Source organism: Odocoileus virginianus, chromosome 6 (assembly GCF_023699985.2).
Source record: "Odocoileus virginianus isolate 20LAN1187 ecotype Illinois chromosome 6, Ovbor_1.2, whole genome shotgun sequence".
NCBI classification, from domain to species: Eukaryota; Metazoa; Chordata; class Mammalia; order Artiodactyla; family Cervidae; genus Odocoileus; species Odocoileus virginianus.
The window spans coordinates 27,977,689-28,003,611 of record NC_069679.1 but is presented as its reverse complement, the minus strand read 5'-3'; the positions used below and the strand labels follow the sequence as shown (position 1 = coordinate 28,003,611).

The window sequence follows — 25,923 nt, the reverse complement described above, 5'->3', positions numbered from 1 at the left end:
TTGACTCCCAGTGCAGAAGGACTTTAGCAAGAGGCAAAGTGATGACAAGAAGTAGATTTATTAATATAGGAAGCTTGTAAGGGATGCAAGTGGGCAGGCAAGGGGCTCTATCCAGCTAAAGTGAAAGTGAACTCACTCAGCTGTGTCCAACTCTTCGCAACCACATGAACTACGCAACCACATGAACTATAGCCTACCAGGATCCTCTGCCCGTGGGATTTTCCAGACAAGCGCTACAATTTTACAATCAAAGGAAAGCAGGGCAGGGGAAAAGACTGCCTTCTTCCTCATTCTTCAGATAGACGTCAGGTTTACATCACTAGCTCCTCCTTCATATTGGGCATGAGAGTGTCTGACCCTATGAGGTCAAACTAGGACTATCATCATGCAGATTCAAATCAGTAAAAGGGTGGTAACATTTTTTTCTTTCACCTAATGACCTGAGATATATCTCATGCTTTTATTATGGATTCAAGTGAAGTCAAGCCTGCTTCACTCCATGAGGTTCCAATACCTTTCTTGAGCTATCATTAATGTAGAGTGGTCTCCCGAAGTTCCCTAGGTTTCCCTCTCTACCTATAGACCCCTCCTGGGACTTCTACAACTACCTTTATAACTACACTAGTTACTCCTGTCACTGTGGGGCATGGTTTCAATTACCACAGAGAGTTAAAGTAGTATAATCTAAAGAGGTTTGTGTTTATAAAGATTTTTTTAATTGTTTTCAAAATTGTGATAAAATACCTATGTTAACTGCTCAGTCATGTCCAACTCTTTGTGACCCCATGGACTATAGCCCACTAGGCTCCTCTGTCCATGGAATTTCCCAGGCAAGAATACTGGAATGGGTAGCCAGCCATTCTCTTCTCTATGGGATCTTTCCCACCCTGGGATTGAACCCAGGACTCTTGAACACATTATATATCTGCTGACTGAAAAACTCAAACAACCTGAGAGCAGTAAGTTTCAGCTTTATTCACAGACATTACTGAGAACCATAGCCCAAGAGACAGCATCTCAGATAGCTCTAAGAAACTGCTGTGGAGAAGCAAGAAGTAGTCAGTATATATGTGAATGTTTTGCTGTGAAAAACATGTGGTCAGTCATAAAAAGATCACAGCTAATCAAAAAGAACAGATATTTCAAGGGAGTGATTTTAGTGCTTTTCCAAATGTGGGTAGATGCCAGAATCTGGGGTCATTGAAAGCCTTCCTTAGAGATGCATCTTAACTATCTAGGTATCCTTATATCCAAAGCACAGAATGTTTCCTATTTTCTCCATTTTAAATTCCCTTCAGGGTTGGAAACTGCAGTGGGTTGCAACTTAATCCTTGTCAAACTGGAATGGTTGGTAACATTCCTTGTTTTATACACCTTAACAATATTTAAGGGCTTTCCAGATGGTGCCAGTGATAAAGAATATGCCTGCCAATGCAGGAGACACAAGAGACATGGGTTCGATCCCTGGGTCGGGAAGAACCCCTGGAGTAGGAAGTGCACCCTACTCCAGTATTCCTGCCTAGAAAATTCCATGGGCAGAGAAGCCTGGCAGGCCACAGGCCATGGGGACACAAAGAGTAAGACATGACTGAGTGACTGAGCTCACACCTGAACAATGTTTAAGTGTACAATTCAGTGGCATTGAATACATTCACTTTGTTGTGTAACCATCACCTCCTTCCTTCTTCAGAACTCTTCAGCATTCCAAACTGAAAATGTGTAATCATTAAACATTAATTCCTCCTTCTTCTCTCCCTACCCATGAGCCACTAATAGCCACTATCCTACTTTATGTCTTTATGAGTTTGTTTAGAGTTTTATCTTCTCTATCTCCACTAATTTTCATTCATCCCCCTTTTCCTTTCACTTGTCTGCTCACTTCACCTTCTTGTCTGCTTTTGCCTTCTTATTTTGCCTTCTTATTTTGTCTCGTGCCAAGAAGGTCGTTAGACTCTTCTATAATCCAACTCCATTTGCCTTCAACGCAGGTCACAAGTCCTTGCTTTCTTCATGCCTCATCTCCACTTCTTTCACTCAATTCTTCCTTTCTTCCTTTTTCTCCCCCCACCCAAAGAAACATTATTGTGTTCTCATCTTTTTCATCCTCTACCTTCAGTTGTAGCCTTACTGAAACAATAAAGCAGTTTCAGAAAATTCTCGGTAAAAATAACACATTCATTTAAACCCTGGGCAGCCTTTTTTGGGTCTCCCTGGTTTTTTATCCACGATTCACCCCACCTACCCAGGTCTAAGTCACTGTCCTTTCTTTTATTACTTTATTCACAGAGTTATTTTCCACTATTGCCCTTCCTTTGTCAATCTCTTCTCCAGGAGTACCCATTGGTTTCAGGCTGAAGTCACACTTTTCAGGCAATATAGTCTTGTGGCTAAAAACCTTAGAAAAATCTGTGTTGAAGTCAGCTCTGTCACTTTTTATTGACTAGGCAAATCTAATAACCTCTTTGACCCACTGTTATCTCTAAAATGAGAACTATAGCAAAATTTGCTTCTCAAAACTGTTTTAAAGAGTACATGAGTCAATACATTTGGGGTTAATGGATTTTCTCATGGGTTCACAGCCCAAGCTCTTTCAGTCATCAGCAGCTCGGGTTTGTCATTTCCCACATCTCTCAAAAGCTTAAGCTCCTCTGTATCTGTCCTCTGCCATTCTGCTCCTGAGTGCCTAAGCTGCCTTCTGTTCTAAGATCATCAGCTCCCATCTTTAGCACTTCATATATCAAGGCCATAAATTATATCCCTGTAAGACATTAATACAGAAATAGCTCACATATAATTCAATTACAATTCCTCCAGCCCAAGATAATACTACCAAATTCACATGCATTCTTAGGGAAGGAATTTACTGCATCAAAATATAGTATTAAAGAAAAAACCTTAAGGTAGATATCTTGGAAGCCTCTTGGATCAATGGAGCATACAGAGCAAGAGCTAAAGAGGAAACGATATAAGAGTTGTACTACCTCTCTGTTACCTGCTAGTTTTTGAACAGATAAACAGATACTTAGTTTCTTAATTCATCAACAAATCAAACATTTGTAACATGATATATCTGTATGGCATTCGAGAGTGACAAAGTGTCATACATGTTTTCTTATTTAATTCATGCAACTACCTAAACAGGGAAATTTTTTTCAACATAGTTATAGATAAGAAAATTGAGGCTCAGAGACTCGATTAGACTTGCCTAATTCTTTGTAGGCTGAAGTGGTGAAAGTGAAAACTGAAAAGTGTTAGTCATTCAGTCGTGTCTGACTCGTGACCCTATGGACTATAGCCCACCAGGCTCCTCTGTCCATGGAATTCTCCAGGCAAGAATACTGGAGTGGGCTGCCATTTCCTTCTCCAGGGGATCTACCTGACCCAGGGACTGAACCCAGGTCTCCTGTATTGCAGGCAGATTCTTTGCCAACTGAGTCACCAGGGAAGTGGTGAACTCAGGATTCAAATCCCAGGCATTTGGAGTTCCCACAGTCTCCATGGTCACACAGTTTCCCAAGGCCATAGGCTAAACTGAAGAAGGTGAGATTTGCCTTTGGGCATTTTTAGCTGTCTTTTATCAGTGCTTTCTCACCATTCCTGTGTTGGCAACCACAATGTGCTACCCAAATCCCCCTTCAGGAACAAAGGACTTACTTCCCTCACTGCTAGCAGTGCTGCTGGCTGCAAATGCCTCAGCAGGAAGGGAATATTTGCCTCTGCTGAAGAGGCCTGCCTTGCTCAAGGCAACTCCTCTTGCCAGGGCTGCCCACTTCTAATGACTGATCAATGTAAAGATACAAAGGCCTACTCACCCTGGTCCTGACTCTGAAGAATGAGTTCAGCTTCAGAAATCACCAGAGAGTTGGCTGAGGCCTGCATCCAAATTGAATTGCAGGTCAGCTTCTCCCTCAGCCTAATCATGTTTCTTTCCCATTCTTTCTCCTTCCTACAGGTGTTGATCTCCCTAATAAACCTGTATACTAATCTCTGCTTCAGAGTTAGTGTCTTTTGAAACCCAACCTCTAACACCATTCATAGAACTTGAATTTTAGGCATCTGTTAAACTGAGCCCTACCAAAAGGTAAACTGATAGGAAGTCATCCTTCTCAAAGATAACTTGCATTTTAAGAAGGTCTCAGGCTGAAAACTCTAAGATTCCTAGAAAGAAGCCTTTAATGATGAAATAAATATAATAAGTGCTAGTTTCTAAGCTGGATTTGGAAATTATTGTGGGACTACTGCATGTTCTATGAGTTGATTTTTTTTTTAATTGAAGGATAATTGCTTTACAGAATTTTGTTTTCTGTCAAACCTCAACATGAATCAGTCATAGGTATACATATATCCCCTCCCTTTTGAACCTCCCTCCCACCCCTCTAGGTTGATACAGAGCCCCTGTTTGAGTTTCCTGAGACACATAGCAAATTCCCGTTGTCTGTCTATTTTGCATATGGTAATGTAAGTTTCCATGTTACTCTTTCCATACATCTCACCCCCTCCTCCCCTCTCCCCATGTCCGTAAGTCTATTCTCTGTTTCTCCACCGCTGCCCTGTAAATAAATTCTTCAGTACCATTTTTCTAGATTCCGTATATATATGCATTAGTAAACGATATTTATCTTTCTCTTTCTGACTTACTTCACTCTGTATAATAGGCTTTAGGTTCATCTACCTCATCAAACTGACTCAAATGCGTTCCTTTTCATGGCTGAGTAATATCTCATTGTGTATATGTACCACAACTTCTTTATCCATTCATCTGCCAATGGATATGAGTTGATTTTTAAGATTGTATTTTAAGAACCATTTATAAATCATAGTAATTTGCATCATGTAGTGCTTTCATCTTTTCTGAGATTTTTCCATAAGTTTTGACCATTCACGATATGGCAGGCAGCCACTGTGTGCTAATGAATACAAAACTGAGACAAAATTCCTGTTCTCAAGAATCTCACAGTCTAGCAGGGTCAACAGGCATCTAGATAACTCTCACATACTAAGTGCTACCACAGAGCCATTTAAAGTGCAATGAAAACACAGAGGGAGAATTATGCCTGCTGGAGAATGACTGAATCAGAAAACGTCTCAGATGGAGTCTTATATAAGCTGATCCCTAAAGAATTAACCAAAATCTCTTTATAGCAAGAGTTGTGAAGGAGGTGGGCACTCTAGGCCAAGGAACTAACCTATGCAAAACCACAGAAAGCATGAGACTGTATAGTGTGTGGGAAACACAGTGCGATAGTTTAAGGTGAGTGGTGTCAGAGAAGCAAGACTAGCAAAAATCATTTCAAGCCAGTTTGAGAAGGGCTTTGAATGTCATGCTTAAGGGTTAGACTTTAGCCTATAGAGCAGTTGCCTAATACACTGAGGTAAGTCATATGATCAGATTTATATTTAAGAATATAAATTTGAGCAAAGAGGAAGTAAGGAGACCAACTAGGAAGACCACTCTTCCCTACTCTCAATGAGGAATAGCAAGGGTTTGTATCAGGCAGGAGGAATTATGCAGATGCTACTATCATTCTACATAAGAAAATATTCCAGAGAATGAGGTCATTAAAACAGGATCGCCCTGCATTGCTGGAGGATTCTTTACCTCTGAGCTAGCAGGGAACAGAAGAATGGGTAAAGAAGATGTGGTACATATATACAATGGAATATTACTCAGCCATTATAAAGAATGAAATAATGCCATTTGCAGCAACATGGATGGACCTAGAGAGTGTCATACTGAATGAAGTCATACAGAGAAGGAGAAATATCATATGACATCCCTTGTAACTAGAATCTAAAAAAAAAAAATGATACAAATGAACTTACTCACAAAACAGACTCACAGACTCATAAAATGAACTTATGGGGAAAAGGATAGTTAGGAACTTTGGGAAGGTCATGTACACACTGCTATATTTAAATGGATAACCAACAAAGACTTACTGTATAGCAAATGGAACTCTGCTCAATGTTGTGCCAGCCTGGATGGAAGGGGGGATTTGGAAGAGAATGGATATGTGTGTATATATGGCTAAGTCACTTTGCTATTCACCTGAAACAACTACCACAGCATTGTTAATCTACTATACCCCAATACAAAATAAAATGTTTAAAGTTTAAAAAAAATGCATACATATATAATGGAATCACCTTAAGGTTCCTGATTGCTCATTAAGATCACTTGGGAGAGGTTTAAAAAAATGAACACTCCAGTCTCACCCCTTTCTAATTAAATCAAAATCACTAGAATGAAGCCTGGTATTAGGAAGATCCTAATGTGCAACCAATTCTGACTCACTGGAAAAGACCTTGATGCTGGGCAAGATTGAAGGCAGGAGGAGAAGGGGACGACAGAGGATGAGATGGTTGGATGGCATCACTGACTCAACAGACATGAGTTTGAGTAAGCTCTAGTAGTTGGTGATGGACAGGAAAGCCTGCAGTTCATGGGGTTGCAAAGAGTCGGACAAGACTGAGTGACTGAACTGAACTGAATGTGTAACCAGGGTTGAAAACCTCTAATACAACCCATAAATAAGGAGTCTAAGGAAAACCATTCTGAGCATGGCTGTCCCAACTATGTCATCCTGGAGAATCAGAAAGTATCAGTTGTTGATAACACTTCAAACAGTAAAATGGGACCTGAAAAATGATTGTGTAGCTTATTTACTCACAAAAGTTACTGTGAACCGACATTAATTAGAAAAGAAGTATGTCTCTGTATAAGAATCAAAGAAATTCATAATTCTATTCTAAACTAGGCCAAATCACACCTTTGTCTAGATCAGAAAAGGCAATGATAAATCTAAGTTTATATAACCTGTGATTTATTATGCCCTGTAAAATGTCTAATATAAATGCACTAGGATGTTAAATGTGTGCCAGATACCTAATGAAGACATTTATAACATAGAAAGTGGTAAAAGAGACTGAAATTTATCTATTCTGCCCTCTTTCTTTCTTTCCTTCTTTTTGTCTCTTTCTTAAATAGGAGGTAGGAGACTGAAGTGCTCAAAGTTACAATTTTTGAAGCCAGTCAGATCTAGGTTTGGCGCTCTTTTTTTTTCTTTTTTGGCTGTGCTGGATCTTCATTGCTTTGCGAGGGCTTTCTCTAGTTGTGGAGAGCAGGGCTACTCTTCACTGTGGTATGCGGGCTTCTCTTTGAAGTGGCTTCTCGTTGTGGAGCACAGGCTCTGGGTGTGCAGGCTACAGTTGTGGCTCATGAGCTTAGTTAGTTGCTTCTCAGTATGTGAAGTCTTCCCAGACCAAGGATTGAACCCATGTCCCCTGCACTGGCAATCAGAGTCTTACCCACTGCACCACCAAGGAAGTCCCCAGACCTAGGTTTTGAATCTACATTTTTTTACTTACCAATTTCAGGTTTGAACAAATAATCTCCCTTGTTCAAGCTGTAATTTCTTTGACTGTACAGTGGTGATAACAGGAACAACATTATAGGATTCTTTTGAGAGTTTGTATATAATTTTGAATATTTATTTATTTGGCTGCACTGGGTCTTAGTTGTGGCACACAGGATCTTTAATTGCAGTATGCAAACTCTTATTTGTGGCACGTGGAATCTAGTACCCTGACCAGGGACTGAACCCTGGCCCTTGGCATTGGGAGCACAGAGTCTTAGCCACTGGACCACCAGGGACATCCCAAGAGTTAAACTTTAACATGGATCAAAATCTTTAACATAGTAGTTGACATTTCTATGTATATAGCTTGGTTCCTGCACTTAAGGAACTAACAAATTAAAGCTGTAGAGCTACTAGTTCCTCCAAGAAGAGGCAAAGACCCCACCGCAATGGGTTAGATCAGGGAAGACATTGGCAAGGGAGATTTGTGATCTGGATAGATTGGGTGTCTATATCTACTATCTAGTTAGATAGCTGGGTATTCAGTAATTTTTCTAACTTAAAAAAGTAGATTTAAATTTTAAACAAGCAATAAACACTTATTGTAAGAAAAACAAGAAAATACACAAAGTAGAAAAATAAAATTTCCACAATTTTGCAACTCAGGGTAACTGAGATTAATATTTTGGTGATTAGTATTCATTAAATATCTAGGTGCATTTGTCTTACCAAGATAGAATCATACTGTTTTAGCAACTTGGTTTTTCCACACAATAATATGTTGGGCCAATATCATCCCAAGTCAGTAAGAATGCCTCTATGACAGTGGCTCTCAAATTGTGGACTCAAGATATTTTTATATTCTTTAAAATTTAGGTAACTCAAAATTTTTCTGTTTATGTTGATCTGTTGATATCTAGTGTATTAGAAACTAAAACTGAGTAAAATTTACAACTAACAATTTGGCTAAAATAAACTGCCAATCTATGTTAAAATAAATAACATTTATAAATGAAAAACAGGTTTTCCAAAACAAAGTGTGGTGATATGTTACATTTTTGCAAATCTTTTTAATAGAAGACAATTGGGTTCTCATATCTGTTTCTTCATTCAATCTACTGTAACATGTTGTTTTTGTTCAAAGATATGAAGAAGCTCTGGCCTCAAACAGATACATAGTTGGAAAAAGGAGGAGTGTGTTTTCAGATAACTGTGGATATTACTCTTTGAAGCTACACCAGAATTGGTCCAATAGCAAAATCTTAAAGATTAATTCAATGTGGAATCTGAAATTTTTGTACTCTGTAGCATTGAATTCTACTGGTCTATTTAGCAATTTGAACAGATCTTTTTACCCATGCTGGATTTCATAACATCCTGTATTTGTCATTTAGAAAATACAGGTTCATCGACTTATATGGATCTTCCAAATGTCAATATTTTTCATTATACAATACTACACATTATTATGTTTTAATATCCCACCAAATTCACTAAGACTTTGTCAATTCACAGCAGCAGACACAAGTTCTCCACAAAACATTCACTTGAAAGCTAGAATTTTATTATAGACAAAAAAAAATCTTCCTTGAAGAGAAAGGCATATTTGTTCATATCTGAGTAAGTGCCTACCAAATACCTAGGTCTGAATAACCGTAGATTATCTGTCAGTGGTTTTAAATAAACATAGTGTTCCACGATAAAGGTGGCTGGTTCAGCGAGCAACTCCATCACAGAAGTGCTTCTCTTCAAGTCAACCGTAACACTTCGGATATAGCAGAAAAGCTTTATGTATACTTCCCTGTTCATTATACAGACTATTAGAAGACTCACAGATTGAGATTTAATAAAATTAGTAATTTTTACTGTTGCATCAAGAACATTGTTAAGGGAAACAGGCTCCTCACCCTCCCCACCCCCATCCTTTTTAAGCAAGAGAAAGAAAGGTGGTGAAGAAATGACTAGTGACTTCAGTGACTAGTTGCTGTTGGTGTTACTGCCTTTATTTTGTGCTGCAGCCAAGTTTCACCCACCATTGCTTCTGCAACAGTAATTACAAACACCAACATGTTTTTCTTAAAAAAAGGCACATAACTTCTTCACCATTACCACAAAAAGTTTTTACCTCACAAACTTTCCCAATCTTAGGAATCCTCATGGGGTCTGTGGACCACACTTTAAGAACCAATGTTCTACAGTACTTTTAAAGGCTGCAGTGTATTACATTGTATGTGTGACTGAAGTTTAGCCAGTGTCCTTTATTATCAGCATCTAGGTTATTTGTAATTTTTCTCCACTGCCAATAATGATGTAGCTAAAACTTCACTTGATCCTGAATTATTTCTCCAGGATATAGTCTTAAAAATGCAACTACCAAGCCAAGGAGTACACATTAAAAAAAAAAAAAGAATCCTAAATATTGCCACATTGTTTTCCTGCAGGTTTACCAATTTACACTTGCATTTTACATAACAATATATAAGTACCCTTCCACTTATCAACAATGGTGACTATCTTTAAGAAAAAAAAGTGGTTACCAAATTTACAGGCAATAAGTGAATTCCATTTTTCCTTAATTTGCATTTATTTACTTGTTAGGTTTTTTTTTTCATATATTTATAAAAATTGGTGAGTATTTATGTATTTATCCATTTTCAAAATTGGAAGTCTTCTTGGGATTGTATCCTTTGGTCTGAGTGTGTAGGAATTTCTACCCAGGTTTTTTTTCACTTTTAAAATTTGTTTATTTTTATGTGTAAATTTTTAATTTTGATGAAATTGCCTATCTTTTTTGGAATTACCTACCCACTCTTTTTGGAGAAGGAAATGGCATTCTTGTCTGGGAAATCCCATGGACAGAGGGGCCTGGTGGGCCATGGTCCATGGGGTTCCAAAGAGTTAGACGTGACAGCGATTAAGTTGGAGAGGGAAATGGCAACCCACTCCAGTATTCTTGCCTGGAAAATCCCGTGGACAGAGGAACCTGGTGGGCTGCTGTCCATGGGGTTGCACAGAGTCGGACACGACTGAAGCCACTTAGCATGCATTCATGCACAGTCTTTTTATATTATTTGTCTCTATTTTCTGCCTTTTAATATTTTCTATATTGTATATTTTCTGCCTTTTCTTTCATGCTTTAAAAAACCTTCTCCATCCCAACACTATAAAATGTATTTACTTCTTACTTTCTTAAAGCAGTTGACACCTCAATTTTTTATTTTTATATACTATTTGAGATAAAGATCTAATTTAATCTTTTCCCAAATAGTTAACTACTATTTATTCTTTCCAGAGCGTTAGGAGCTTTATTTTTTCCTTTTGTTAAAAAATTCATTTTAAAGTTACTTATTTTGTCAACAATTTAGTACACTACAGAAGACTCCTGTTTCTCAGAACGTTGATAGTTTGCTCTCTTCCCTTTCAGCATTGTTTCTTTCGCATTTAAAATGTAGCTATGTAAAACGTATCTAAGCGCCAAAACATGGTTTGCCGCAACTTGATTGCTTTCCCCTCCCATTTATCTTTACCGTATCATATAGAGCTACTCTATTGTTTTTAAGAGCTACATGATGTTCCATAATGCGGACATACCACGATTTATTTCGTCTTTCCTCTACCGATGAATGACTACATTTTCAATTTTTCGTTATTTCTTCCACCTCTCCCAAGAACTGCTGGGGTACAAGCTTTCTTGCGTGCATGTGGAAATGGCCACAGGTTACATTCCTAAACAGAGCTTAACTTTTGAGTTTTTTTACATTGACATGAATTAGCCATGGAGAAAAAAAAGAAGAAGAAAAAAAAAAACTTTTGAGTTTTTGTTTTTGTTTCCATTTTTTTGTGGGCTCTGGAGAACCAGTGCAGGTACTTCTGGAAGCAAAATACACCCACAACAACCCGACCAGAAAGAGAACCATGGCAGGTTGTCACTTAGCTTCTACAGTGTTTTGTGTTTTTTTTTTCTTTTATAATGGACGTTGAATTTGCTTTTTACCTCATAGATGTAACAGTTCCCAGCATCGAAACCACCAGTACACTCATTCACTCAGCCCAGTGACTAAGAAAACAGGGTAAACCTCCAGCCGCACCGGCCGTGACGCCTGCTTCCGGGAAGCGGACCGGAAGTCGCTCTTCGATTCTGCGTCAAACCCAACTTCAGGGGCCGTCGTAAAAGTGTCGCTCCTTGTCTCTGGGACCGGCCACAGGTTTCCACTCGCCTTTGGCGGGGGGTCTGGAACTGCGGGCGTCAGTTTCCCTCAAGATGGCGGACGAAGAGGCTGGGGACACAGAGAGGATGGAAGTCAGCACGGAGTTGCCGCAGACCCCTCAGCAACTGGCGTCTGTAAGTCCCTGAAGGCCAGTTCCTTTTGTAACCTCCTCCCACCCCAGTCCCTTCCTACCGCGCTCACGAGGATGTGGGGCTTCACCCTTTATGGTAGCTACAGGAATGGGGAGTCGCATGGATTGATCTGGATGGAAGCCACAGAATAAAAAGTTAGTCATCACTCACATTCCTGCCGGCCAGGTCTCTGGAATATAATGACTTTGTAATTTATTAGCCTTGACAAGTTCAAGCATGTCTCTATCCTGACGTGGAAAGAAATAGTAATGTTATTAGATGATCTGATATGGGGGTTTTGGAGGACGAGCCATTTTCCGATAGACGCAGTGTTAACCCCTCCTGACGATAGGAGTCCAGGACGCAGCACCTAGTGTTGTATCGCATAGCTGCCTGGGTGGGGCCTGATAGTGGCAGGGAATGCTGCCACTGTCAACTCATGTCAAGATACGGTGGGTAGCACAACGTTGTAGTATCTTTAGAACCCAGGCCCAGTCTTCAGTGGAGAAACCCGTCTTCTGCCGTTGTTTTTTAAAGGCGAAAAAGGGATGTTCAGACATTTCAGGTCAGAGCGATACCATTAATTAATATCGGCATCTATGCTTTTCCTTTATATTTGGGTGGTGGGGTAAATGAGAAGGCAGAGATAGTAAATTTGAGTCAGTAGTCTGACTGCAGGGAGAGAGCTGACTGAGGAGGATAAGAGGTAGGGGGCAACACTTGGGAATGTTCTGGATGTCCCCAGGCATCTAATGGGGAGATAACAGAAAATACTCAAATACTGGTCACTGCTTGATATTGAGTTTTATTGATTGGCCTTTTATTAGTGCATGTAGAAAAGTGTGGGATGTGCACTTCTTTCTGATGTTTCTTTGGTTTGCAGTTTTAATAAAAGCACTTATAAAAGTATTTTACCCCTGCGGACACTTGAGTTTTGGTTTATAAGAGAACAGAGTGAGCTCCAGAAATAAGAGTCCACCTCAGGGACTGAAGAGACTGGCTAGAAGATAAAAATCAGGTGGGGGAGAAATTGGAATAAGGGTTTGGCCATCAGCTAGGGCAGTGCTTGCAACCGTTCTCTAACCCAAGTCACAGTTCAACCTCATTTCACCCTCTTAAAGGAGGAAGCATATGTTTGGGATGATAAGAAGTAGGAAGATAGGGAAACTTTAGAAGCAGCTGAAACATCTGGTCATAATGTAAACCTGTGCATTTTACATCTTCGAAGGAGTGGAGAAACTGCTGTGGTCAGAAGTGTTACTGTAGTTTTGTGTTGCTAAAGATGACAAGCATTTATTTAAAACTTTGATACATTAATTCCTTGCAGGTGATGCAAGAAAACCTCATCAGTCTGGACTGGATTTAGTTAGAACAGTAGATAATGGTACAGGAGTCGAGCTGGAATTATGTTGCAAACTCTTCAAGATACATTAGATTTCTTTGGGCAAGACTTTGAGTTTTGCAAGATAGTAGGTAAATGACAAAAGAAATGTAGTAGCCTCAGGTTACTCACACTCTAGAGACACTGGTAAGTGCACAAATTTTAGTACAAGAGAGGGAGAATGAAGACCTGTGACTGGTAAGCCTCCATATTACTTTTTTGGCTTGGATCTCTCTACCTACTTTAGGACCCCAGGCATCTTCCTACTTTCCTGTTCTTTTTTAAAAATACCATTTTTGGACTTCCCTGGTGGTCCAATGGCTAAGGCTCCATGCTCCCAATGCAGGGGGCCTGGGGTTCCATCCCTGGTCAGGGAAGTAGATCCCACATGCTGCAACTAAGACCCAACACAATCAAAGAAATAAATAAAAAAATATATTTTTTAAAAATACCATTTTCAATTTTATCCTGACTGTGGAGTGAGATACAAGCTTTCCAGTTTACTTATTCTTTTTAATTAAGCAAAAGAGGCTCAGAGATTCTTTAACATTTGAACAATTTGAATTTAAATCGCCATTGGGAGGCAGGGGAAAACAAAAATAGTAAATATGGGACAGTTACAAAGGTGTAAGAAATTGTACCAATTCCATTAGAGTCTTGTCTCTGGGTATTATTATTTCTATTTTTCTTATATCAAACTTCCTTCTTAGAAAGCTTATTTTTTGTCATATTGCTATCAACAGGCATGAAGTTTCTCAAATTTCTGACATCACATAACATGCAATCAGAATGTTCAGTTCAGTTCAGTCGCTCAGTCGTGTCCGACTCTTTGCGACCCCATGGACTGCAGCACGCCAGGCCTCCCTGTCCATCACCAACTCCTGGAGATTCCCCAACTCATGTCCATTGAGTCGGTGATGCCATCCAACCCTCATCCTCTGTCATCCCCTTCTCCTCCTGCCCTCAATCTTTCCCAGCATCAGGGTCTTTTCAAATCAGTCAGTTCTTCACATCAGGTGGCCAAAGTATTGGAGTTTCAGCTTCATCAGTCCTTCCAGTGGACACCCAGGACTGATCTCCTGTAGGCTGGACTGGTTGGATCTCCTTGCAATGCAAGGGACTCTCAAGAGTCTTCTCCATCACCGCAGTTCAAAAGCATCAGTTCTTCAGCACTCAGCTTTCTTTACAGTCCAACTCTCACATCCATACATGACCACTGGAGAAACCATAGCTGTGACTAGACGGACCTTTGTTGGCAAAGTAATGTCTCTGCTTTTTAATATGCTGTCTAGGTTGGTCATAACTTTCCTTCCAAGGAGTAAGCATCTTTTAATTTTATGGCTGCAATCACCATCTGCAGTGATTTTGGAGCCCAGAAGAACAAAGTCAGCCACTATTTCCCCATCTATTTGCCATGAAGTGATGGGACCAGATGCCATGATCTTAGTTTTCTGAATGTTGAGCTTTAAGCCAACTTTTTCACTCTCCTCTTTCACTTTCATCAAGAGGCTCTTTAGTTCCTTTCACTCTCTGCTATAAGGGTGGTGTCATCTGCATATCTGAGGCTATTAATATTTCTCCCAGCAATCTTGATTCCAATTGTGCTTCGTCCAGCCCAGCATTTCTCATGATGTGCTCTGCATATAAGTTAAATAAGCAGGGTGACAATATAGAGCCTTGATGTACTCCTTTCCCGATTTGGAACCAGTCTGTTGTTCCATGTCCAGTTCTAACTGTTGCTTCTTGGCTTGCATACAGATTTCTCAAGAGACAGGTCAGGTGGTCTGGTATGCCCATCTCTTTCAGAATTTTCCACAGTTTATTGTGATTCACACAGTCAAAGGCTTTGGTATAGTCAATAAAGCAGAAATAGATGTTTTTCTGGAACTCTTGCTTTTTCAATGATCCAGCGGATGTTGGCAATTTGATCTCCAGTTCCCCTGCCTTTTCTAAAACCAGCTTGAACATCTGGAAGTTCACGGTTCACATATTGCCGAAGCCTGGCTTGGAGAATTTTGATCATTACTTTGCTAGCGTGTGAGATGAGTGCAGTTGTGCAGTAGTTTGAGCATTCTTTGGCATTGCCTTTCTTTGGGATTGGAATGAAAACTGACCTTTTCCAGTCCTGTGGCTTCTGCTGAGGCATCATCTTTTAGGATTTGAAAGAGCTCAACTGGAATTCCGTTACCTCAACTAGCTTTGTTCGTAGTGATGCTTCCTAAGGCCCACTTGACTTCACATTCCAGGATGTCTGGCTCTAGGTAAGTGATCACGCCATCGTGATTATCTGGGTCATGAAGATCTTTTTTGTACAGTTCTTCTGTGTATTCTTGCCCCCTCTTCTTAATATCTTCTGCTTCTATTAGGTCCATACCATTTCTGTCCTTTATTGAGCCCATCTTTTCATGAAATGTTCCCTTGGTATCTCTAATTTTCTTGAAGAGATCTCTAGTCTTTCCCATTCTATTCTTTCCCTCTTCTTCTTTGCACTGATCACTGAGGAAGGCTTTCTTATCTCTCCTTGCTATTCTTTGGAACTCTGCATTCAAATGGGTATATCTTTCCTTTTCTCCTTTGCTTTTCACTTCTCTTCTTTTCACAGCTGTTAGAATGTTAGAGTATTAGAAATAATGGGTATGAATTATTGGACATTTATTTGATGAGCCATTGCTTAAGAATCATTAGGAGACTTGATTCTGTTGGTCTGGGGTGAGGTCTGAGAATTTTCATTTTCCCAAGCATGCCATTTGAATGAAGTCCTGGTCTGTGGGCCACACTTAAAGTTAAGGCTTAGCCAGAAAAATTTGGAAGTTCTCAGTGTAGAGTTGTAAGTTGAGGTTGTAGGGATGGATAAGATCTTTGAGGAGGAGTGTGTGTGTGTGTACATACACAGAGAGAGACAGTTGGAGAGAGAGGTAGAAAGTGAAGGAGAAGAGGAAGGAGACAGGAATGATTAAATTTCAGGGATAGGAAGTGAAGGACCTAGAAAGGCAGCAGCCAGGCAGGTAGGAGATGAGAGTAGTGCAGTGTTATGGGGGTAGTTTCTGGGAGAAGGTGGTTTACTGGGTCTAGGGAGGTGAAGACTGACAGTGGTTGGGAATTTATAGTATGTGGAGTGGTCTGACAGAACTTCTGCCTTCTGTCTTCATTAATTGGATTTTCTTTATTAAGTCCATCTCAAAAGATGCCTCCTGGTACGGTACTAAACTCTGTTCTTTTCCCTGTGTTCATCCTCTGTCCGTGTGATTTCATCCAGTTCTGTGGCTTTAAATACCATCTGTATGCATTCAGTTCCCAAATTTATATCTCTGGGTCATCTCACTGCTGAGCGCCACAATCACAGATCCAACTGCCTTCCTCATATATCCACTTGGATGTCTGAAAAGTGTTTCAGATGGAGGAGCAGTTAGGATGCAACTCCGGTAACCAAGCCATAGCTGATGGTGGCTTGTGCTAGAGCAGTGTCACTGGAGAAGAGAAGTGGATGGATTGGAGAGAGATTTTGGAAGTATGATAGAAGTAGAAAGGTTTGTTTATGGATTAGGCAAGAGAGAAAAGGGAAGAAACATGACATCTGGATCCCCAGTTTTTGACTTAAGCATTCATGACCATGCCTTTGTCATATACTGTGAGGAAAGACCGAGTTTGGGGAGCGCAAAGAAGGGAGGCAGATGAACTTTTGTTATCCCTGTCTCAGTAGGTGATGCTTTCCGGATAGCTCATGAACACAGACCATTCTTTCTCCACTCCACCTCTCTAGTCCTAGCCACCATCTGTTGCCTAGGCAACTGCAGTGGTCTCTTAGCTGGTCTCTTAGCCTCTGTTTTTGCCCTCTTCCAGTCCATTCTCCACAGAGCAATCAGAGTAATCTTTTAAAGACTAAATCAGATCATGTCAATCTTCTGCCTAAACCCTTCGGTGGTTTCCTGTCTACTTGGAATAAAATCTAAACTCATTACAGGTTCTTCAGGATCCTGCCTGATGCAGTCCCCCCATCTCCCCTCATTTCTGTTGCTTTCTTCACCCACTTTTAGCCATCCTAGTTTCTGAAATAAATCCAGTCTCTGTCTTACTGCAAGGGCTGTGCTTTGCTTGCTGTTCTTTGTAGTGTTTTTCCTCTGCCTTTTCATGATACTTGTCTAAAGATGTGTTCCTCTTACCATTCTCTGTCAAAGCACTCTATTTCCTTCAATTATTTCTGTAATTACTGTATTGTCTTTATTTGTTTAAATGTCTGTTTCTGAAAAAAAAAAAAAAAAACACAAAAAAAGTCTGCTTCTCGTACCAGGATGTATAAAGGAAAGGATTGTGTCTGACTTGTTCACTGATCTGTTCTGGTATATGCTTGATACAGCAGACATTTATATACTCCTAATGAATAAAGCGACTTCACTTTCACGCATTGGAGAAGGCAATGGCAACCCACTCCAGTACTCTTGCCTGGAAAACCCCATGGACGGAGGAGCCTGGTAAGCTGCAGCCCATGGGGTCGTGAAGAGTCAGACACAACTGAGCAACTTCACTTTCACTTTTCACTTTCATGCATTGGAGAAGGAAAGGGCAACCCACTCCGGTGTTCTTGCCTGGAAAATCCCAGGGACGGCAGAGCCTGGAGGGCTGCCGTCTATATGGTCGCACAGAGTTGGACATGACTGATGCGACTTAGCAGCAGCAATGAATAAAGCGACTTTTCTTTCACTTTTCACTTCCATGCATTGGAGAAGGAAATGGCAATCCACTCCAGTGTTCTTGCCTGGAGAATCCCAGGGATGGCGGAGCCTGGTGGACTGCCGTCTATGGAGTCGCACAGAGTCAGACATGACTGAAATGACTTAGCAGCAGCAGCAAAGAATAAAGGAGAATCCACATAAGTGATTTGTTTTAGCAAGATTGTGGTGGTTGGGGGAGGGAGATTGTGGATGGAGGATGAGAGGTGAATGAGGGACACATTAGGATAGTGGCTAACCTTGGAGCCTGGGATGAATGGGAGATAAGGAAAGCCAAAACAGGAGTTCTGGGGAAATTGGTAGGATTTGAGGTATTAAAGGTTATGGAATTGACATAAGTGGAAGGACTGAAGATTGCGGTCACAAAGGGGAATTTGGGAGTTTGAGAAACATTTGGAGGCACATCAGGGTTCTTGTGGCGGGAGAGCCAGGTTAGAGGTACCACTGTGCGTTCCCTTACACACTCCTCGTATGCAGCGCATCTCAGGCTGTACTCGGCATTGCCTGTTTACTGTCTGTATGTCCTTCTAGACAGTAAACTCCTTGAGAACGTGAAATGTTTCTTGTTCACGTCTGTATCTCTGATACCGAGCACAGTGCTTCAAATTTTTTATTGAGTGTGTGAATTTTAATGAATGAATGAGTGAAAGAATGAGGAAACATAAGTGGAAGCAAAGGTAATAGGAGTTGAAGGGGTTAAGAGATAATGAGGCTTAAAAGTTTAAAATTGAGGAAGGATTTAAAAACTATCAACATTATGGAGGTATGATTTATGTACATAAAATGCATCCATTTTAGGTGTTTTTTATGGCCTTAGTTCCCCAAACAGAGATTGAACCTAGGCCATTGACAGTGAAAGCAGGAAGTCCTAACCACTGGACCACCAGGGAATTCTCCATTTGAAGCATTTGATTGATGAGTTTTAACAAATGTATATACCTATGTAACTACCACCACATTAGAATAAAGGACATTTCTATTGCTGCTGAAGTTATTTTGTGCCCAAATGGGGAGATTTGGGTTTGTTTGGTTTTCCCCCCCAAGTTTATTATTGTTATGTCTGTGCAGTAATCATTATGAAAACTCAAAGAAAAGTTACCTACACTCTCATGTGTGTAGGGGATCTTTAAAAGATAACATAGTCTTTTGTTGATAGTTGACTCTAAAATGTTGAGAGAGGAAGGAGTGAGAAGTTATACACCATTTTCAGTGTGAAGGCATTTTTCCTTAGACATTTGTATCTGTATTGTTTTAGGCCAGAGCACAGCTTTCTGTAGTAAGAACACACTTAGAGTAAGAAGATGAGGATGAAAACCAGTCTATTGAGTCCAGGCTCAAGTGCTTTCCCACCAGATCATAGCAGGGCCTAGTGCCTGTTGCTTTTTTTCCATAAGCATCTCCTGTAGAGTCATAAATGAAGTTCTAAAACTACAAGTCAAGAGTGACAGCTTCAGTCCTTCTAGTAACTTACTATAGATGAGCTGGTGCTTGAGAGGGACTGCTTATGTTTAATAACAGACATTGTCCTGCAAATGAAGAGGTTTTTATTCTCAGCAGTGCATAGTCTGTCTGGCTAGATGTGTGTATAAATCAGTGACACAGGATGAACCAGTGTATCTGCCCATCCTTTCTTTATGTGTGCTGGCTTTGAGGGTTACCTTAGATTTCTTTGAAGGCGTTAATCATATGTTGGGCTCTGTGAAACAATTTTCTCTAAGCTTTTAACTCAGATGGCTTAAAACAGACTATTAAGGCCTCTTTAGTCCCAAATGATTCCTATGAACTCCTACGTGTTCTTCCAAGATAATGTGGTTAACATACCTCCTATTGAAGAACCAATAGTTATTTGGTGAGTTTGTTATTTAAAAGCATTTGGTACAGTCCTTTTATTTTTTTAAATGTTGTTACACTCTGTAGTAAGCTCAGTGCTTATGGAAATACAGTGTACTGAATAAATGCTACTGAAAGACCCTCAGAAGAGTTATTGTGCTTCTCTAAGTGCCTACTTGCTATTCAGGAATGACATAGGCCCTGTCCAGAATGGCGTCTGCTGTTCATCACTTAAATATAATTCTCCTTCAAATAAGTTACTTAATGCTATTCTTCAGAATGAAATCTCTTTGACTTGTTTGGAGGAGTAGGGCTATAGCCACTTAATGTGTCTTTATGGACTACCTTTTACAAATCCTTTGAACTTTTGGTATAGTTGGATAAGCTAGAAATGACTTTAGCCACAGGAGGAAAAGTCTGTTAATTTATCCACGTATGTTTTTTGTTTTTTTTTCCCACGTATGTTTTTATATACACATACTCTGAGAAAGAATTTTAGTTTATTTGGGAATACTAACTCAACACAGTAGAAAGAGAATATGAGATATGTACCCCATAGTGTAGGAAAGCAGATTTCATTCATCAAGAGACTTTAAGGAGAGCTTTGAAAATTGGAGCATGAACCTATGGTCAGAGAAAAAGGGAAGAGAATGGCTTAGTAGGGATGGGATGCTTTCAAAGACTGACTGCTGACAGCATGTGTATAAGTATATTATTTCAACAGGGAAGAAGAGAGAGGGGCCTTATTTGTCACACTTACTGTACATTTGATTCTGGCTAATGGCTTAGTAGTAAAGAATCCTGCCAATGCGGGAGACCTGAGTTTGATCCCTGTATCAGGAAGATGCTCTGGAAAAGGAAATGGCAACCCACTCCAGTATTCTTGTCTGGGAAATCCCATGGACAGAGGAACCTGGTGGGCTACAGTCCATGGGCTTGCAAAAGAATTGGACATGACTTAACAACTAAACAACAACAACAAAACAACAATTTTATCAATGCCTTGAAGACATAGTAGACATACCATATGTACAAACAATATAAGGATATAACGATATTATAGGACACACACACATCTCCTTAGGCTAGATTTTGCATTACAACTAACAAGGTGAGATTTAATTGCCATGAAAATAAAGCCTTTTGTCTAGGACTGGGTATTTGTGTGTAGGACTAAATCTCTTGTATGTGACTGGTTTGAGGATTTTAGTTTTTTGCAAACTCACTACATCATAACATGATATGACTGCCAAAAGAAAGAAAGCAAGCAAAAAAAAAAAATCTCTTTAAGCAGCTTGGTGTCCAGGATAAGGGAAATACAGAAGCATATTTTATTTTATTTATTTATTTATTTATTTTTTAGAAGCATATTTTAAATGTTCTGAGAAAGAGTAATCAACATGGAGTGTGGTCTGGATACCATGTCTTTATAGATGGCTAAATTTCATTTCTAGGAATGAACAAATATTCTTCAGTTTCTACTTTCCTGTTTTTAGCCCTGGAATAAAGAGACTAATGGGAGTTAATATGTATCTTCATTTATTTGATAGGTTGTTGGGTGAAAGAGCAGAGTAATTTGTAACAGGATTATTTCAGGCCGCATAACTTAAAAGTTATAGGAAGGTAGATTTTGGTTTAATTTGGGCTGTAAGAATGGAAACTGGCTGAGAGGAAGCCTTTAGACAGGCTTAGGGAGCTGATTATCAGGTATAGACAATTTCCCTATGGGATAAGTGGGTGAACTAGTGTTTTTGTTGTTTGCTTGTTTTTAAACTTCATAAATCTGTCAGATAGTATTACAAAAAATTTTAGTGTAACCAAAAATTTTCTTGGTTCCTAGAGGTGTTCCAGTTACAAATCCAGTACTTGCTATGAGCAATTCTGCAGGCTCCAGATTTTGTTATGCCTTTAAATCAAGGGAATTAGAAACAGAATTACAGGCCCTCTGAAGACTGTTGATGTCCATCAGTTATCTCAGGAAGCGTAAGTTGTGATTTGAACAAAAGGGACCTAGTATACTTAAAGTAAGTTCCATTTTCAGACTGATGTTCCCAAGTAGGCACCCCAGTCCCAGGGTCAGAGTTGAAAGAATATCTTTAATCTCCATGGGGACAAGGAAAATATTTGGAATGTTTGAGAATTTGAATGTGTGAGAACTTGTTTTCACAGAACAGTCGATTAGGAAAGTCTTCCCTTATCTAAATATTGAAAAAAAAATGTTTTTTCCCCTGAATATGAAAATTTAAAATTCTTTATCATGTCTCAAATTGGAGAAAATACTAAAAGCAACCAACCAAAGAACAAAGTCAAACCTACTCCAGTCACCAGTAATTCCTGAACATGTCGTTCAGTAAAGTACATCCTGGATAGTTTCTCTTATTGAGGATAAAAAAGAAAGAAACCTTAGCTGAAAAAAGGTTTTCATAGTTGTTGCAGTCATCTAGAAGAGGATTTTTGTGAAACAGTATAATTGTACTTTAGCTTCTGTAAGAATTTTGTAAACAGTTTTGGAAGGTTTAATGTTATTTGCTTTGTTCTCTCTAGCAAGAAGTCCATGGCTTTCAGCAATGACTGAGAACTTGTGTTAAGTACTTGAGAGATAGGCTTGTGGGGATACGAGGATTTGGAAGTAAAGTACCTTCCCTCAGGGAGCTAACAGTCTGGTTGAAGGGGCTTGATGTCTGCATTTAAAGGTAACTAATGTTATCTAGCAAAGATCTAGGTTCTGAATGTGTACCTCCTTTAGTTAGTGCTGTATTGGACTTATGGGAGAGAGAAATTTCCTTAGGTTGGTTAGTGAAGTGTTCATGGAGGTGAGTTTAGAGCTACATGGACTTTAAGGAAGAGGTGAGGTAGAAGGATAGAGAGCTAGTGGTAAAGTCAGTGGAGAAGATGTTGAAGGCATCAACACCCAGACGTTCTGTCCAAATCAGCCAATTCCATAATGATAGCATTTTACAGTGTTAGTTCCTCAGACTGAGATGTGTAATGACATAAAATTTAAGAACATTTAGAGGTATCCATAAATGTTAGGCATTTGTTAACTAAAGAGGTTTTATTTAGAGGGAAATTTTAAAAAGAAGGCAAAGCTTTTTTTTGTTTTACTATTAAAGTGAAATTGATCAAGTCTTATGGGTAAATTTAAATGAATTATGTATTTATATTTGATTAAGTAGAATGAGCACTGAACTCTGAGAGTCAGGATACCCAGAACTTCTGTTTCTGACCCTGATAGTTAGTATTCAGTCTTGGACAAGCCAGTTTACTTTTTCCTTATAACTCAGTTTTAAATGAAGGAATTGAACCAGAATAGATCCCTGAGGTTTTTGGTGATTCTCAAGTTTCTCATGTTCTTAAAAACATTCTTGAAAACTAGATTAGAAACTAGTTCTGTGCCTTCCATAATTAGATAGGACAGAAAAAGGTTTTTGGTGTATAGTACTAAATATTTAGAGAATTTTTTAAAAAATGCTCTTTGAAGAAAAGAATTTCAGGTACAACATAGAATGTTAAATCTTCTAGCCACAGTTATTGTCAAGTATGCAAATATGAGTTATTGGTTTGTGAGTACCATATAAAAATTGAAGTTAGAATATTGGAAGGTATAGTTGGTTTTTTTAAAAAAGGTCTCAGTAAAATATTTTTAATTTTATAATTAAAAAATTGCTCCCAAAATATGGAATCGCTGTAAATATTTTATTGTTATTAGGTAAGCAAACATACAAATCCCATGAAAATATGCTAAAATCCCACTACTCACTACTGTTAACATTTTGGTATATATTCCTACTAAATTTTTTCCCATAATATATATAGTATATAATCAAAAGAGATTTTATACATACTACTTTGTAACCTACTTTATTGTACTGTATATCTTTACTGTCTTTCCACTAGGTGGAAATAGACATCTTCAATATCATCTCTCTTTTTCAAACTTCTTATTTTGAACTCATTTTAGACTTTAAGAAAACTTACAAAAATAGCACAGGCAGTTCCATTATATCCTTAACCCCTGCATCCCCTAATGCTAGCATCTCACATAAAATAGTACAGTTGTTAGGGTTAGGAAGTTAATATTTCTACGAACTAAACACAGTCCTTATTCCAATTTTACCAGTTTTCCTACTAATGTCCTTCTTCTGTTCCAGGATCCTATCAAGGTTCCCACCTTACCTCTCACCTGTTTGTTTCATCCAGTATGTAACAGTGTCTCAGTTTCTCCATAGTCTCCTTTCAGCTTGTAACAGTGTCTTGATTTTTCCTTATTTTTAATGACCTCAGCAAGACTGCTCAAGAATATTGAGCAGTTACTTTGCACAATGTTCCCAGTTGGGGTTGGATATTCTCTTATGTTTGGAAGGAGGGTATGTTTTTGGCAAGAGTAACATAAAAATGGTACCATATCCTTCTCAGTATATCATATTAAGGGATTCTTGATATCAATATTTCTTATTACTGGTGATATTTATCTTAATCACTTGGTTAAATTGGTATCTGCAAGGTTTCTCTATAGTTACTGCCTTTTCCCTTTGTTCTTAATAAGTATCTTAAAGGGACACGCTTTGAGACTTTTTGGCATCATTTTAATGGATGTATCTCCTATGGTTTTTTAGAGTCCCCCCCCCCCACTCTTGATTGCATTATTGACACTTCTCAAACAAGGTCAAACAGTATAACATTGTTTAAAGTAAAAAGTGAAAATTCTGAGACCTTTCCCTCAGTTCTTTTCTCCATATAACCACTGTTAACAATTTGATGTTTCTCTTTCTAGACACTTATTCTGTGTTTAGGAAACTTAATGATACATGTATCTATACAGATATATAAATATATCTCTACATATATGTACATGTTGAATTAGGAAACTCAAATGTGTAGAAATGTATAAATATCATCTAGAGGTTGTTTTTGCTTTTACAAAAATGAAGTTATATTATTTTAAACTTGCTTTTTTCAGTCTACAGTATTTTTTGACGTTCTGACTGCATATAATACTGTGGATATGCCCTTTATTGATAAACATTTGGGTGGACTTTGTTTTTTCACAGTTACAAGTGATATAGTGGACACAATGGAATATATATATATATATTTTTACAGTTGAGTAGGTCTGGTTAAATGATAGATTCTACCATTTCTTTAAACTATTCCCTTATTGATAGACATTCAGATTTTTTTCCTGTTATGAATAACTTTGTACATGAAATGTGTGGATTGAAAAAACTTTAAAATGATTTTTGATAGATAATACGTATGGTAAAAAAAAATGAAATAGTAAAAATGTTTATACAGTGAAAAACAAACAGAGGCCTATTTCTGCCATTAACAATGTATTTTGAACCCTTTCAGAGATTGTCTACTCGTGTGTAAGCATATACTGATACATCTCCTTCTCTTCATGTCTTTCTTTACAAATGGTAGCATATGATATTCACTGTTTTGTACTGTTTGCTTTTTATTTAACCATATAGCTTGAAGAATGTTTTATATTAGTACATTTAAACCTGTGCCCCCTCCCTTTTCTATAATGGCTGCTTTGAATTTATGTGCCATGATTTATTCAACTCTTGTTATGGCACATTTAAGTTGTTTCTAGCCTTTTATTATTATAATCCTGCAAATAAAATACTTGTATATATTTCTTTTTACATATTTGAGTTTATCTGAGGAACAGATTCCTCAGAATCTGAACAAATTCCTCAGATGTGGGAATTTCTGAGTCAAAGTTTATATACATTAAAAATTTTAATAATTATTAAAATTGTCCTTCTGAGAGGACAGGCTAATTTAATTCCTACAATAATACCTAATTCTAATATAATATGTTTTGCATAAAGTTTTATAGAGTTGAACTTATGGAGGCATATTGAGCTTCAGGAGAGCAAACTCAGCCTTATGTATGATCAAATATCTGTAACTTTCCTTAGTTACTTGTGATGGAACTTTATGTAAATTCTTTTTTAAAAAAAATTTTTATTGGAGTATGGTTGATTTATAATGTGTTAGTTTCAGGTGTACACAAAGTGAATCAGTTTTATGTACATATATATACACACATACACACACACACATGCACATATATCCAGTCTCTTTAGATTCTTTTCCCATATAGGCAGTAACAGAGTACTGAGTAGAGTTCCCTGTGCTATACAGTAGGTTCTTATTTGTTACCTACTTTATGAATATAGTACAGTTACAGTCTCTCGATTTATGCCTTTCCCCTGTTAATGATTAATTCTAATTGTATGTCAGCTTATAAAACTGCTTAGACAAGTTTTTTTTTTT

General features: G+C 38.5%; 1 protein-coding gene across 5 annotated transcripts in view; it reads left to right on the top strand.

Annotated features, from left to right (window-relative positions):
• The first annotated feature begins 11,503 nt into the window (after positions 1 to 11,503).
• Positions 11,504 to 25,923, top strand: part of LOC110146094 (E3 ubiquitin-protein ligase UBR1) — a 120,408-nt gene continuing 105,988 nt past the window's right edge. For 2 of the 5 annotated variants that reach the window (XM_070469087.1, XM_070469086.1), the window contains exon 1: positions 11,504 to 11,700. In XM_070469087.1, the coding sequence (XP_070325188.1) occupies positions 11,620 to 11,700 (81 nt within the window). In that variant the 5' untranslated portion in view covers positions 11,504 to 11,619. Of the gene's footprint in view, positions 11,701 to 11,756; positions 11,853 to 25,923 lie in introns of those variants that run through there. The other 3 variants (XM_070469083.1, XM_070469085.1, XM_070469084.1) reach the window with 3 other exon arrangements.